The sequence below is a fragment of the Setaria viridis genome, chromosome 2, assembly GCF_005286985.2.
Source record: "Setaria viridis chromosome 2, Setaria_viridis_v4.0, whole genome shotgun sequence".
Lineage (NCBI taxonomy): Eukaryota > Viridiplantae > Streptophyta > Magnoliopsida > Poales > Poaceae > Setaria > Setaria viridis.
In genome coordinates, this window is record NC_048264.2 from 2,560,638 (window position 1) to 2,574,851 (window position 14,214).

Sequence of the window (14,214 nt, forward strand, 5' to 3'; positions counted from 1 at the left end):
TCCTGGTAGAAGAATTTTTGTGAAATTCTAGCACCATAAAATGTATCTATCAAATTTTATTTAACCCGAATCAAAACCCCTGGGCTGAAATGCCATATGTATGTAGGTGTGGCCTAGTGAGATTTGTGCACGGACTGTCGAAAGTCCAGGCCTGAGGACAATTCTAGACTGACTGTTTGCTAACCGGGCCTGGCCCGAAACACTAATTGTGGCCCAGTTAAAATCATACGGCTTTCGAATTCTTTTAGGCAGCCCCTGGCTGCGCTAAACAGCAGGTTAAATTTGCTTTTGCGGTCTACTCCTAGGCAATAAATCATGAAAAAATTGATGCCACAATAAAATTTGGAAGGCTTATTTATTTTTATACAAAACAAAGTATAATGCTGACACTTACTTAGTCAAATATAAGCACGCATACTCTCTACTTCCATGAACATCTCTAAGTTAAGAGAATAGCAATGTTACCACTAGCGGTTCTTTGAAATTGCTTTAAAAGAATAGCATCATTCTAAGAGGGTGTTTGGATACAAGGTGCTAAACTTTAGCAGTGTGACATCGGATGTTTCGAAGACTAATTAGGAGGACTAAACATTAGCTAATTATAAAACTAATTGCAGAACCCCTGTGTTAATTCGCGAGACGAATCTAGCCTAATTAATCCATCATTAGCAAATGGTTACCATAGCACCACATGTCAAATTATGGATTAATTAGGCTTAATAGATTCGTCTCGCAAATTAGACTTCATCTGTGCAATTAGTTTTGTAATTAATCTATATTTAATACTCCTAATTAGCATCCAAACATCCGATATGATAGGTGCTAAACTTTAGCATGGGGTATCAAACACCCTCTAAGTCTAGGATTCAAAACCAAAACCAACTGAGGTTATGAAAGACTTATATAGAGATGTGCAAGATATTCACATCATCTTTACAAAAAATATGACCGCAAGGAACCCATGGGATATTGGCACTGATCCTAAAGTCAACCGCACATTCACGTGATTTTTCCTTGAGGTCTGTTTGTTTCATTGGAAATGGGTGGAATTGAAGACACATTCTAGCCCGACTTGTTTGGCAAGCCCATGGAATTGGAAAGGAAGATTTATTTCATTGGAAATGGCTGGAATTGAAAACACATTCCGGCTCGACTTGTTTGGCAAGCCCATAGAATTAGAAAGGAAGATTCCATGCATCTGCGAGTGAGGAGAGAGAAGGACGAGAGAGAGTGAGGGGAGAGAAGGATGAGAGAGTGTGAGTGAGGAGAGAGAAGGGAGAGAGAGTTAGTGAGGAGAGAGACCATGGATCATAATAGGAAAATTTAATTGAATCAAATTCTTGGTAATTAATTTCCTATTAAATCTAATTGCTAGAATTCAAACGGGCTTTAACCGTAAATGGCGCATTTCATGCAAGTTAGATTATTTACAACGAAAATTTTCCAAAAGTATAACAGAAATCTCGTAACTTTACTTTTTTGAACGAAAAATCTCATAACTTACGGCAGGTATGATTTTTCCTCTTAAAATAAACTCCACGGCTGATGCTCGAGGCGGCTATAAATTAGCGTCGCTGCCCTTCGTTTACGTTCTCTCTGTTGCCAGTTTGCCACTGCTATCCGGCCGCCGCTCACCTCCGCCGGCGGCCCACCCATCTGAACCGTCAAAACTCTGCAAAACCCTAACGCCCAATGGCCCACGCCGGCGGCCTCGCCGACGACGGCTCCTCGGCGGCGCGGCTGTTCTCGCAGGGCGTCTCCTACACGTACGACGACGTGATCGTCCTCCCGGGGTACATCGACTTCCCCGCCGACGCCGTCGACCTCTCCACCCGCCTCTCCCGTCGCGTGCCGCTCGCGACCCCCTGCGTCGCCTCGCCCATGGACACCGTCTCCGAGGCATCCATGGCCGCCGCCATGGCCGCCCTCGGCGGCGCCGCCGTCGTCCACAGCAACGCCGACCCGGCGACGCAGGCCTCCATCCTCCGCGCCGCCAAGTCCCGCCGCGTCCCCTTCGTCTCGGGCACCCCGTTCCTCGCCCCCTCGTCCGTCCCCTCCGCTGCCGACTTCGCCGGCTGCGCGTACGCCCTCGTCACCGAGCGCGGGGACGCGCGCTCCCGCCTCCTCGGCGTCGCCGCCGCCGCCGACCGCAGACCCGGCGTCCCCGTGTCGGGGTACATGACCGCCGCGCGCGGGACGGCGTCCGCCTCCTTCGATTTCGAGCAAGCCGCCGCCTTTCTCGTCGACGAGGGTCTGGAATTCGCACCCATCGTCTCCGACGACGGCGCCGGCGAGGCCGTCGACCTCATCACCGCGCAGGACGTCGAGCGCATCCGGAGCTACCCAAAGCTGGGAAAGCCGTCGATCGGGGCGGATGGGAGGTTCGTCGTCGCGGCGGCGATTGGGACGCGGGAGGAGGACAAGCGCAGGCTCGAGCTGCTGGTCCAGGAAGGCGCTAACGCCATTGTCATCGACAGCTCTCAGGGGAACTCTGTTTACCAGCTCGACATGATCAAGTACGCGAAGAGGATGTACCCGGAGGTGGATTTGATCGGTGGGAATGTGGTCACGATTGCACAGGCGCAGAATTTGATCGGCGCCGGCGCGGATGGGTTGAGGGTGGGGATGGGCTCTGGATCGATTTGCACGACGCAGGAGGTTTGTGCCGTAGGCAGAGGGCAGGTATGATACTATCCTTGCTTATTTCTTGATATGGTACACGTTTACAGGGACCAATTAAGTTGAATTTGCTTGCTGTTTCAAATTTAGTCGAGATGATTGAGCACTGTAAAGTTTTCACTGATTCTTTTGGGCTGAAATCCATGAAGGTACTTGAGTAACTCATTTGAATTCAATTGAGGAGGGTATCTGAATGGTAGTTGTACCTTTGTGATTGGCACTTGGCAGCATAATAAAGTTGTGATGATGTTTGGGAGCTTCATTCAATAACCTAATGAAATGTAAACAAGTAGCCATGATAAATCAGCACACTGGGAAAAGTAGAACAGAGCCTATCTGGTTGCATAGTTCTACATTTCAGTCTCGAAAGCTATACATTCAGAATTGTTTACAAAGAACACTTTGTGTCATTTGCTTTTTTTTCTTGAAAGGTGCAACGTGCTTCTTCAATAATCAGGCATTGTGCATATCATAACAAGCACTTTCTACAAAGCATCTTGGTGCTCTAATAGAGGATGCAATTATAACCTACAGGCCTTAAACATATCGTGTATAAACTTTTACCAATCCATAGTGGTAGGACCACATTTTTATCCTCCTATAGTTTGCCCCCCTTTCCTTCCTTGAGGTGCATCTTGAGTTCCACTATGTTCATGCCTTTTCCTTTTCTCTATTCTTTGTGATAGGCTACTGCAGTTTACAAGGTCGCATCATATGCCAAGGATCATGATGTGCCTGTTATTGCCGATGGTGGAATTTCAAACTCTGGACATATTGTGAAGGCTCTGACTCTAGGGGCATCTACTGTTATGATGGGTAGTTTCCTGGCTGGAAGTCTTGAAGCTCCTGGTGTTTATGAGTACAAGGTACAGGATTATTATGACTTGTTTCGTTTATTAGCTCTTTTCAGTTTATCTTTTTGTTTGTTAAGCACACAATAATTGGGCAATCAGCTATGAGGCAAGTAGTAACTGCTATCTATCAATTCTTAGAACAACATGCTTCATTTGTTCAGCCCACTGACACTAGTATGGTAAGACAACATTCAATCTGGGATTTAGGCATATAATGTCTGCAGAGTGCTGCTACTTATACTAATTATAGACAGCTGTGTTCCTCATGATTTATCGTATCTTCTCTTACAAAACCATCCTTTTCCTCCATGTATGCCTTTTTATGTAGCGATATATATGTTGATTCTGGTAAAGATACAATAACAATAGATTAAGAAGACCTGTGTTCCTAGTTCCTACGGATATACAAGATTCATGTGCTTACTATTTCCCTCTTGAAATACATTCAGAGAACTCTTATTATTCCATTTGGTTTCCCATTTTAACTGATGGCGTAAGCTCTATGCCCATGGATTGTTGGATTTTAATTTAAGTGGACCGGTGCTAGCTTACACAAGCTAGTTGTTAGTGGTTAGCTTGTAAAGTTGAAACCTTTGCATCGTAAAGAAAAGCTTGTGCTGTATATGAACCTTTTGATGGCATGAATGGGACTAGAGGGCTCAAATAAACTTACTGGGTCTTCTGGATATTCAAAACATGAATCATTTGAAGCTTGGTTTTCGACATTTTTCTATTTTATTTTATTCATAACCAACTTTAAGTCATAGGAATCGCGCAACATTCCAGCAACTTGGGACTGTATTGTATCTTAGGACTCTTTTCCAAAATTTTTAATTTCTGAGTGTAATGTGATTAAATTACTTTACCTTCTACAATCAAATATATAAGACTCGACTCATAACTAATTAAGTGTGCTTCTATTTGAATCTTTGCTCCAAGGACGGGCGTCGGCTCAAAAAATACAGAGGCATGGGTTCCCTTGAAGCTATGACAAAGGGGAGTGATGCCAGATACCTTGGCGACAAGCTTAAGCTTAAGGTTGCTCAAGGAGTTGCTGGAGCAGTATCTGACAAGGGCTCTGTATTGAGGTTCATTCCTTATACAATGCAAGCTGTCAAGCAAGGATTCCAGGACCTGGGTGCATCCTCCTTGCAGTCAGCCCATGATCTTCTACAATCAGAATCTCTTCGACTAGAGGTATGCACATCAGCTGCAATTAAATGTGAAAAAACTAACATTCTCATCTTTGTTTCATTCAGAGTCTGCACCTAATCGTTTTTTATTGTGATGAATTTGTGAACTGATCGTCTAAGATGGCCAGAATCTTTCAATGATGCAACTAGCATTCATCCTGGTCCATGCAAATTAAAGAATAATACACACCTTATCATCATTGGAATAAAAAATTAAGCCAAACATAGTTCTCCTTTAACAGCAGCCAGTAATTCTGCAACTTCTTCGTGTAAGCCAACCAAGTATAAATACTAATAAATTACATTTATTGTGGCATGATAGAAACCGTTCCTGTCCAAGCAATAGAGTGTATGACAGGTCCATGGTCGTCTCTTGACTTTTCAAACATACCCTGCTACTTTCAAACAGCTGCCCTTATCCTCGCTGCTAGCTCCAAAATTTACAGTGGCAGGCCCATTGGCCACTCCTATTTTTATCCCCTCGATTTCTCAATAAAAACTAAACATATTTCAACTGCATTATCAGAAAAATAAACATAGTTCCACTGGATATGCTGGCGCACATCCAACGCAGCAGAGAAACGAACATCGGTTCCAAGAACCATATTGCTCGATGCTTAGTTGGTTACGCTGTATTTTTTGTATCTCTGACCTGTTAGTTCTTGACACAAAATGTAATGTTCCTTATTGACAAGCTGGTCCTTGAATTCAGGTGAGAACCGGAGCTGCCCAAGTCGAAGGAGGGATCCACGGTCTTGTTTCCTATGAGAAGAAGGCATTCTGAGGCATCTCATTTCACAGACTGAATCCAGCATTCCAAACAAACAATGGCTGTGTGTTTTGTGTGAAATAAGTTTGGAATGATGGATCGATCGATGGCGGATGCTCTGCCTCTCCATGCATGTGTTTTGTGCTACGGCATATGAACCCTTGGCCTTGTTGGCTGTGAGTTTGCCGTCTGTGCTCTCGTGTTTCTTGGATCATGTAATGGTATAATTTGCCTGAATCGACATCCAACCCCAAAGCTGCTGGCATTGGGCCTGGAGACCAATATAAAACAAATTTTGCTTTCGAACACTACTACCAAATAATCATTTTTGTTTCATGTTCATATAAAACTATAAAAGGTACGACATGTACATAGGCTGAGACGCATGTACACGACTTGATCCGATCCGTAGGCTAGAGAAAGCCTGCACACAGGGCCGGTTACTGCTGCCAATCGATGAATGCATGCAGCAGACACTGTTCACTGTAGCACGCTGCTTGGAGTACGTAGTAGTGACGCACATCTACGTGCCATTGCATGCTCACGGATACGAAGTACGTGTACTCCTTTGTTGGCCAGTGCCATTGTACTAGCTGCAGCATGCATTTTCAAGCAAGTCGCCAGATCGAGATGAAATGAAAGCAAGGTAACACATGTGGAAAAACAGTAACGACGATCGATGGAATGAAGATCGAGAGGAGCATGAACCAGCAATATTAATGGGGCAGCAGATCGGATGCCCATGCATAGGACAGGACACGACACAGTGCAGGGGAAGTTGGTCCAGAGAGCTGGGGCAGGCCGGGGTGCCGACCATCACAAAGGATCCGGGGTGCAGAGAACGAACGGGGATGAAAAAACGCAGACTAACAGTAACAACTCCCTCCGCCCAAATTATATAGATCATTTTAACATTATTTTTATACTTATAACTTTTGCTACGTAGGAATAATGGCGGATCTACACCTTGAAGAAAAGGATCTTATTTTCTCCTTCTTCCTTCTTTCTTCTCTCTTTCTCTTCTTCCTTCTTTTCTTCTTCCACCTCTTCATTAATGGTTGAAATTTTTAGGTGAAGCTTCTAGAGACTCTATGGGCTGTGCGGGGCAAGGGGCTCCAACCCCGGCTGGATCCGCTCTGTGTAGGTAGGGATGGCAATTCTACTCGCGGGTTTCATACCCGATGGGTAAAGTATAGGCATGAATTCTCACCGCGGGTAAGGGTATGGGTATGAATTCTCACTCATGAGCAGGGCACGGACATGAATTCTTACCCGGTACCTGTCACACACCCTAAACTCAAAAGAGGCATGTAAATCAGCACACTAGGATCAAATAAGGCCCAGCCCACCAAAGAAACCATCTCCACGTCCATCTGCTGGTGTATCACATGAGTGGCCAGCCTAAAAAAAAAGATTTCCCTTCCTCCCACAACTCTACCCTTTCCGTCCCTCCGTTCTTCGACTCTCTCGCACAGGCTCCCGTGTCCCGTCGCCGCCGCCCTCCTCCCCCTCATCCGCACGCGCAGGCAGCGGCGGCGCCGCAAGGGTGGCAGGAAAACTGGCAAGCATCGAGCGCTGCTAGCCTGCTCCACCTCCCGCGCCTCGGCCCTCGCCGCCCCTCGCTCCTCGACCTCGCCGCCGAGAGCCCGTGATGCGGCAAGCTGTCGACGGCCGGCGCCGCTTGTCGTGAAACAAGGCTTGGCCCTCGCCGCTGCGTGCGCGCGACACGGCGATGCTAACGCCGCCTCCCCTCCTCACCGTGAGTCCATGGCGCCTCCTCCTCTGTGTGGCTGCCCGACGGGCGCGGGTACGGGCGAGGAATTTTGCCCGAGACATGCTTGCCCGACCCGTTATCATCCCTATGTCATACTTTTGACATAGCCTTACTATAATCAAAGATAAGAAAATATACATGCATGCGCGCGTGTCAGTGCGTGTGAAGGAGAGTGCAAACATAAGTATTTTTTATTAGCTATATAGTTTCATATTTTTATCCTCCAACAATTATATATTTTTAAATTACTAGCCTAAGAAAAAATGCGAGGCAGTTTCTGCCATATACGCTCAGTTCACTTATGATCTTCTTACTGCTTTCTAGAAAAACTATCAAAGCAAACAGAACTATGAACCGATCTGGAACGAAAATCCAGAAACCAATGGAAGGTAGCACGCCATGTTCACAGTTCACCAACTACCAAATGCAAAAACAGTAACGCATGAATGTCACCTATCACACCGCATACATGAACTCATTACATTCTTCTCCGTGCACGAACTTACGCGTGTAGTTTGTCATGCAGCCGCATACGTACATACAGAAAACTAAAAGGAAGCAAAGCTTGAGCGAAGCAACGCGTCAACGGCATGGAGCAGGAGCATGACCTAGACAAACGAGTTGAACAGCAATGGCAGGTAGAAGCCCGCCGCGCCACCGTTGGCAGCAGGTACTCCAAAGACGCTGCCATGGTCGCAGCACTCGAACGGCACACCGGTGAGGTACGCCGCCGGTGGTAGCGGCGGAGTTGGATGCTGATGCGGTGGCGGCACCGCGGGAGCCACCAACGTCGTGCCGGCGGCGCTGCCGCTATCCTGCTTGGAGGCGGAGGCGGCGGCCGCGCAGGTGGTGCCCTGCTGCTTGTTCCGCTTCTTCTTCCTCCTGGTGTAGGAGATGCCGCGCGCCCTGGCCTGCGCGTCGCGGACGTCGCGCAGGTACAGCCTGACGGCGCGCGCGGCGAAGGGGTTGGCGGCGCCGGCGTTCTCGGGCTGCGCGGCCGCCGCCGCCGCCGTCGTCGCCCCGCCCACGCGGGCGCCGTGGCGCTCGTCGAAGGCGGCGCGGAGCCGGCCCACGAGCGCGTCGAGGCTGCCCCACGCCTGGCGCAGCGGGCACTGGCACGCCTCCGGGGCCGCGACCCGGGCGCCGGCGCCTCCGCCGTAGGCCGGGCACGGCGGCGCGTGCACCCGCGTCTTGCCGAATCGGTCGAGGTAGCGCAGGAACTCGAGGACGTGGGCGCCGCTGCACCGGCGGAGCTGCAGCGGCGGGCGGTGCGCGCCCAGGTACCGCGTGAAGGTCTGCCAGTCCCGCCGCTTCTGTGACTCGTACCGGCTCGGCCGCCGCGCCGGCGACGACGAGTCCTCCACGCCGCCCGCCGACATCTATCGTCTATCTCCGACGACGATCTGAGAGCGGGCAGTGGGTGTGATGTGAGCTTCCCGGCCGGGTTCGTGCGGGCTTAACAATATATAGTGATGGTCATCGATCATTTGAGCTATAGGGTATTGCTCGGTGACGCAGCCGAGGGGACACGATGACGCTGGCTGCAGCGGCCAGGTCCATGGCAGCATGCATGGCATGGCAGCGTGATGCGACAGGGCAGCGGGGGCAGCGCGGTCGGGGCCGTAGGGGCTCGGGCTCGGGCGCCGCGGGGCAGGGCAGGGGGAAAGGGCGACGAAACGTGGACGGATCAGGGCCGGCGTCAGGAGGAGTGTCAGAGGCCGGCCGGGACCGGGCGGCGGCCGTGAGCCGTCACGTCAAGTCGATCGACGCATGCAGCAGGGATCTCTGATCTCTCTTGATTTGACTGGGCGATCGGCGACACGGCCGGTGGTGGTGGTGGGCATCCCGAGCCCGCGGCGACCGGCAGGCCGGCGTCCGTCGCTGCGAGGTGCGAGCTGCAAGATGGTAGATGTGTTTTAGAAGCGTTGAACCCGTAGGACCGCGTAGCTCTGTATACAGAGATGACAAGAGCCGCCATCGTGGCTTACAAGATTGCGAGATTACCTGATGAGGTTGTTGCCGATCTATCTATCTGTTACAACCAACTACAGATTCTACTCAACTTGATCTACAAGGCAACAACCTCTCGTAGTTATTTCGAGTACAAGGTAAACATGTTACAGATAAACCTGTTACAAAGTTAGCCACTACTTCCAACAATCCCCCTATCTGACTATTCTTGGCTGATAGTGGCTTGGTGAAACCATCGACTACTTGATCACCTGTTTGAACAAAGTCAACCTTTAAAAGCTGTCGTGCAACTCTTTCTCTCACAAAGTGGTAGTAAACCTCAATGTGTTTTATTCTTGCATGAAACATTGGATTAGATGACATATATTTGGCACCAAGATTATCACACCATATGCGTCCAACTGGTGGCGCCTTGACTCCAAGTTCTTCTAGTAAGGTTTGAACCCACATAATTTCTACCGTGGTATTTGCTAATGCCTTGTACTCAGCCTCAGTACTTGACCTGGAAACTGTAGCATGTTTCTTTGCACACCATAAAATCAGATTTGGTCCTAAGAACACAACAAAGCCTCCTGTTGAGCATCTATCATCTACGCACCCTGTCCAATCTGCATCTGAATATGCACTAACAAGCATAGACCTAGGCCTCCTGAATTTCAATCCGGTGTCTAATGTGTGCTTTAAATATCTCAAAATTCTTTTAATTGCAGACAGATGTATAGTAGTAGGTGCATGTAAGTATTGACAAACCTTATTAACAGAGAAGGATATGTCGGGTCTTGTCAAGGTCAGATATTGAAAGCCTCCAACAATGCTTCTGTACCTTGTAGATCTTCTAGTCCCAATAAATCTCGAACATGAGCTGACAATTTTTCTGATGTGGATAATGGTGTATTCACATGCTTACAGTTAACCATGTTCACCCTTTTTAAGAGATCTGTTGCATATTTTTTTGTGTCAAGAGAATACCATCTTTTACCTTCTTAACTTCAATGCTAAGAAAATAATGCAAATCCCAAATCCTTAAGAGCGAACTCTTCATACAGATTACGTAGTAAGGCTGCAGTTGCTTCTTGTGAGGAGCTAGCAACAATTATGTCATCAACATATATAAGCAAGAATATTGTTACCTTCTCACTATTATCGAAAAACAGTAAGGTATCTGCCTTTGAAGGTTGAAACCCGAGCTTCTATAGCTTCTCACTGAGCCTAGAATACCAGGCCCTAGGCGCCTGCTTGAGGCCATACAGAGCTTTGTCAAGCTTGCACAGAAAGTGAGGTGTTATCTTGCTTTCATACCCAGGTAGTTGTCTCATAAACACATCTTCCTCTAGAACACCATGTAGAAACGCGTTCTGCACATCCAGTTGGCGAAGACTCCAAGTTCGAGAAACAACAATAGACAAAACTAGTCTTATTGTAGCAGTTTTAACAACTGGACTGAAAGTATCTTCATAATCTATGCCATGGCGTTGTTTAAAGTCTTTTGCAACTAACCTAGCTTTATATCTATCTATGTTTCCATCTGGTTTTCTTTTAATCTTATAGAACCATTTACAATCAATTATATTGGCTCCTTTAGGAGGAGGAACAAGATACCATGTTTTATTTTTCTATAGGGCAAAGTACTCATTGTCCATTGCTTGCTTCCAATTTACATTATGCAAGGCTTCAGAAAGAGTATTTGGTTCACCATTTGCAGCTAGGAGACCGTACCTTATTGTCCCATCAGAATACTCCTTGGGTTTGCGGATGCCGGACTGAGCTCGAGTCCTGGGTCAAGTTGGCGCTTGGGCCACAGGTGCATCAGGTGGTGCAGAAGATTCTGGCTGAGATGTTCCCGGTAGTGCAAAAGATCCCAGTTCGTTGGAGGATGCAGGTGAACCAGACTCTAGCTGTCTCCCTGGCGCGAGCGAGTCCTGATGCTCTGGACACGTTGCGGCGCCGGAGGAGCTGGTCACGTGCTCGCGAGACAGAGCAGGGCACGTAGACGAATGGAGCACACGCACAGGCGAGGACGGGTTGGCGTGCGTGTGCGAGCTGGCGTTGTCTTCTAGCACACGGGTCGAGGATGATCTTGGCATCGATCCTGCGGGCGATCCGCCTACCACCGTAGGCTGTCCGGCAAGGAGATCTACTCCGGGAGCTGTGCTGGCTGTTGCTTGCATGAAATCACCACCATAGAAGCTGCAAACTGCATCATTTTCACCTGGATTTTCTGCAGAACTCAAGGACTCATTAGATGGGTTAGCAGAAGCATTACTCATGTCATCATGTATTGTTCTACCACCTAAATGTTGCGGCAAGAGAAGGACTTCAAAGGTGAGCCTAGCACCAGCATTCAGATGTAGGGTGCTGAAAGGGAAAACATTTTCATCAAAGATTACATTCATGGAAATATACACCGGCCGGTTGATATGTCTAGGCATTTGAATCCCTTGTGAAGGCTACTGTACCCAAGAAAGGCACATTGTTTAGAATAGAATTAGAGTTTCCTTTGATTGAAGGGGCACAAATTTGGCCAACAAGCATAGCCAAAAACCCGAAAAGATGAGTAACTTGATTTTTCTCCAAACAATTTTTCCAATGGAGTAAGATAATCGATGACACAGCTAGGGGTGCGATTGATTAGATAGGTAGCAGCAAGAAAGGCATCGTCCCAAAATTTCATAGGCATCGATGCATGAGCAAGTAAATAGAGGCCAACCTCAACATCGTGCCGTGCTGTGCCAGCCCACGGGCCGCACCAGCGGCCCAAGCACGGGCCCGTAAGGCCTTTTTTGTGCCGAGCTAGCCCATAAAGCACGGTTGGCTTCAGGCCACCACGAGGCATGGCGGGCCCTCACGGCCCGCTCCCTGTGCTCTGCGCTACTGCAGGCTGCAGGTGAGCCCTCGTCTCCTCCAGCATGCTGCAACCGTCACCCCCTTCGTCGCCACCACTGCCAGGCCCCTCGCCGCCGTCGGCCCCCCGCGCCGCTGCCGCCACCGTCGCTCCCCGCAGCCGGCCCCCTCGCCGCCGTGGAGGAGAAGGGCATGGTGGCGAGCAGTAGGGGTAGGGGGCGAAGAGGATGGGGAGGCAGCTACCGAAGGCTGGAGGGGAGGCGGAGGTTGTAGAGGAAGGGGAGCGGACGGGGTGTTTGAGCGGAAGGGGAGGATGGCATGGAGCGGACCGTGGGTGAGATGGTGTATTGGTGTGTATAAGGTTGAGTGGTTAACGGGCCATTTCAGGCCAGTACCCTAAAATCATGTCGGGTCAGGCCGCCTGTCGTGCTGGGATGGTGGCCCACGCCTGACACGAGCTACTGGCTTGGGCTAGCACAGGCCCGAAGAACTTCGTGCCGGGCTGGGCTAGGTTCGGGGTAAAAAAACAAGCTCGGTGCCGGGCTAACGGGCCGCGGGATGCATGGACATCTATATCACAGACTGAGTCTTTATTCTCATCACTAAACAGGGAAGATTAAACTTGCTAATGACCTTTTGAACAATAGGAAAAGATGGGTGCCCTAGCCGACTATGCCATCTTGTAGCAGTCGGTTTTATTGCGCTCAAGGCGTGGCTTCTTAACTCGGTGGGGATAGGATAGAAACCGCCCTCACATTTTCCCCGCAGCACAATTTTCTTTGCGGCCATGTCCTTGATAAAGAAAGCATTAGGATGAAATTCTAGGAAAGCTTGATTATCAACAGCAAAGCAATGAACAGAAACAAGATTTTTTCGAGCTTGAGGAACATGTAAAACATTGCGCAGATGTAATTTGCGACTAGAGGTAGAAACAATAGCATGACCAACACGATTAATATGCATACCTGCACCACTAGCCGTCCTAATCTGATCACCACCATTATACTTGTCATGAACAGACAGCATGTTGAGGTCTCCTGTGACATGATCAGTAGCACCTGTATCGATGTACCAATTCGTGTCAACGTTATAGGAATTTATCGCTGCAGAGGCACTCTTCTCTTGAGGGACAAAGTCTTCATCAAAACAGTACCAGCAGTCGATCACAATGTGATTTGTTCGATCACAAAGCTGGCACCGCTCTTTGTTGTTGCAGGAGTTGCTGCTATTGGAGGGACGAGTGTTGTTGGTGTTGCTACCTTAGCCCCTCCCATTGCCGTGTCCTTAGCCTTGTGGTGGACCGCGGCCACGACCACGGGGGCCACAGCCACCACGATTTCCTCGTGACGCTAGGTTCGCCGAGGAGGACCTGCCATGCTACAGATCCAAACGTGTTCCAAACACGAGAAGCTAAGCATAGAGCTCAGCAATCGTCATCGAGTCAGTCCGTGTGAGGATGGCTGACACGATGGGGTTGTACTCGGAGTCGAGACTGGTGATGATGTGGCTGATGAGCTCATCATCATCAAGTGGCTTCCCGGCCGCCGCCATCTCGTTAGCGAGATTCTTCATCTTTGCTATGAACTCTGCCATAGTCGAAGCGCCCATCTGGATCGTGGAGAGCATGATGCATGTATTCATCGCACGCGCCTTGTTCTACAAGGAGAACATCTCTTCTATGGCGATCCACACCTTGGCCGCCGTCTTGTGCGTTGCGACCTGAGAGAGGACGTCACGAGTCATCGATGTCAGCAGGTAACTCAGAATCTGCTGATCCTCGAAACCCAGGCGGCGTAGGATGGGTTTGGATTCTTCACGGTCTTGCTATCCACCACTATGATAATCTCCTTGGGGGCACCTCAGCATTGGGATCCAGGTAGGACTCGAGCTGGGCACCCTGATAGCCGGCATCACTTGGGCTTGCCATAGGAGGTAATTGCTTCTGGTGGGCTTTTCGGAAACTGGCAAGGAGCGGCGTGGAGGATGAGCTTGCCATGGATGCGGTAGAGGATTAGGTTCTGATTACCATGCAAGATGGTATATGTGTGTTAGGAAGTGTTGAACCCTTAGGGCCGCGTAGCTCATCGTGGCTTACAAGATTGCGAGATTACTTGATGAGGTTGTTGCTGATCT

The 14,214-nt window shown here is 49.0% G+C and overlaps 2 protein-coding genes and 1 non-coding gene across 3 annotated transcripts; 1 reads left to right on the forward strand and 2 right to left on the reverse strand.

Annotated features, from left to right (window-relative positions):
- Positions 1-1,591: 1,591 nt before the first annotated feature.
- On the forward strand, positions 1,592-5,801 carry LOC117843214 (inosine-5'-monophosphate dehydrogenase). Its single transcript, XM_034723779.2, has 4 exons — positions 1,592-2,682; positions 3,366-3,545; positions 4,473-4,730; positions 5,439-5,801. The coding sequence occupies exons 1-4, from the start codon at positions 1,693-1,695 to the stop codon at positions 5,508-5,510; spliced, it is 1,500 nt and encodes a 499-aa protein (XP_034579670.1). The 5' UTR covers positions 1,592-1,692; the 3' UTR covers positions 5,511-5,801.
- A 1,877-nt stretch (positions 5,802-7,678) lies between these two features.
- LOC117843277 (protein G1) lies at positions 7,679-8,702 on the reverse strand. Its single transcript, XM_034723843.2, has one exon. It carries the CDS (start codon positions 8,646-8,648, stop codon positions 7,878-7,880), a length of 771 nt encoding a protein of 256 aa, XP_034579734.1. The 5' UTR covers positions 8,649-8,702; the 3' UTR covers positions 7,679-7,877.
- A 4,779-nt stretch (positions 8,703-13,481) lies between these two features.
- LOC117846720 (small nucleolar RNA Z247) lies at positions 13,482-13,614 on the reverse strand. The gene has a single exon (XR_004638449.1). It is a non-coding gene; the product is annotated as a small nucleolar RNA Z247 (small nucleolar RNA).
- Positions 13,615-14,214: the final 600 nt, after the last annotated feature.

What these genes read in the sequence shown, in the direction of transcription:
- LOC117843277 (XM_034723843.2), bottom strand. Translation starts at nt 8,648, where the DNA reads ATGTCGGCGGGCGGCGTGGAGGACTCGTCGTCGCCGGCGCGGCGGCCG.
- LOC117843214 (XM_034723779.2), top strand. Translation starts at nt 1,693, where the DNA reads ATGGCCCACGCCGGCGGCCTCGCCGACGACGGCTCCTCGGCGGCGCGG. An exon ending in GTGCCGTAGGCAGAGGGCAG is followed by an intron (nt 2,683 to 3,365) that starts GTATGATACTAT and finishes TCTTTGTGATAG; the next exon opens with GCTACTGCAGTTTACAAGGT. An exon ending in CAGAATCTCTTCGACTAGAG is followed by an intron (nt 4,731 to 5,438) that starts GTATGCACATCA and finishes CCTTGAATTCAG; the next exon opens with GTGAGAACCGGAGCTGCCCA.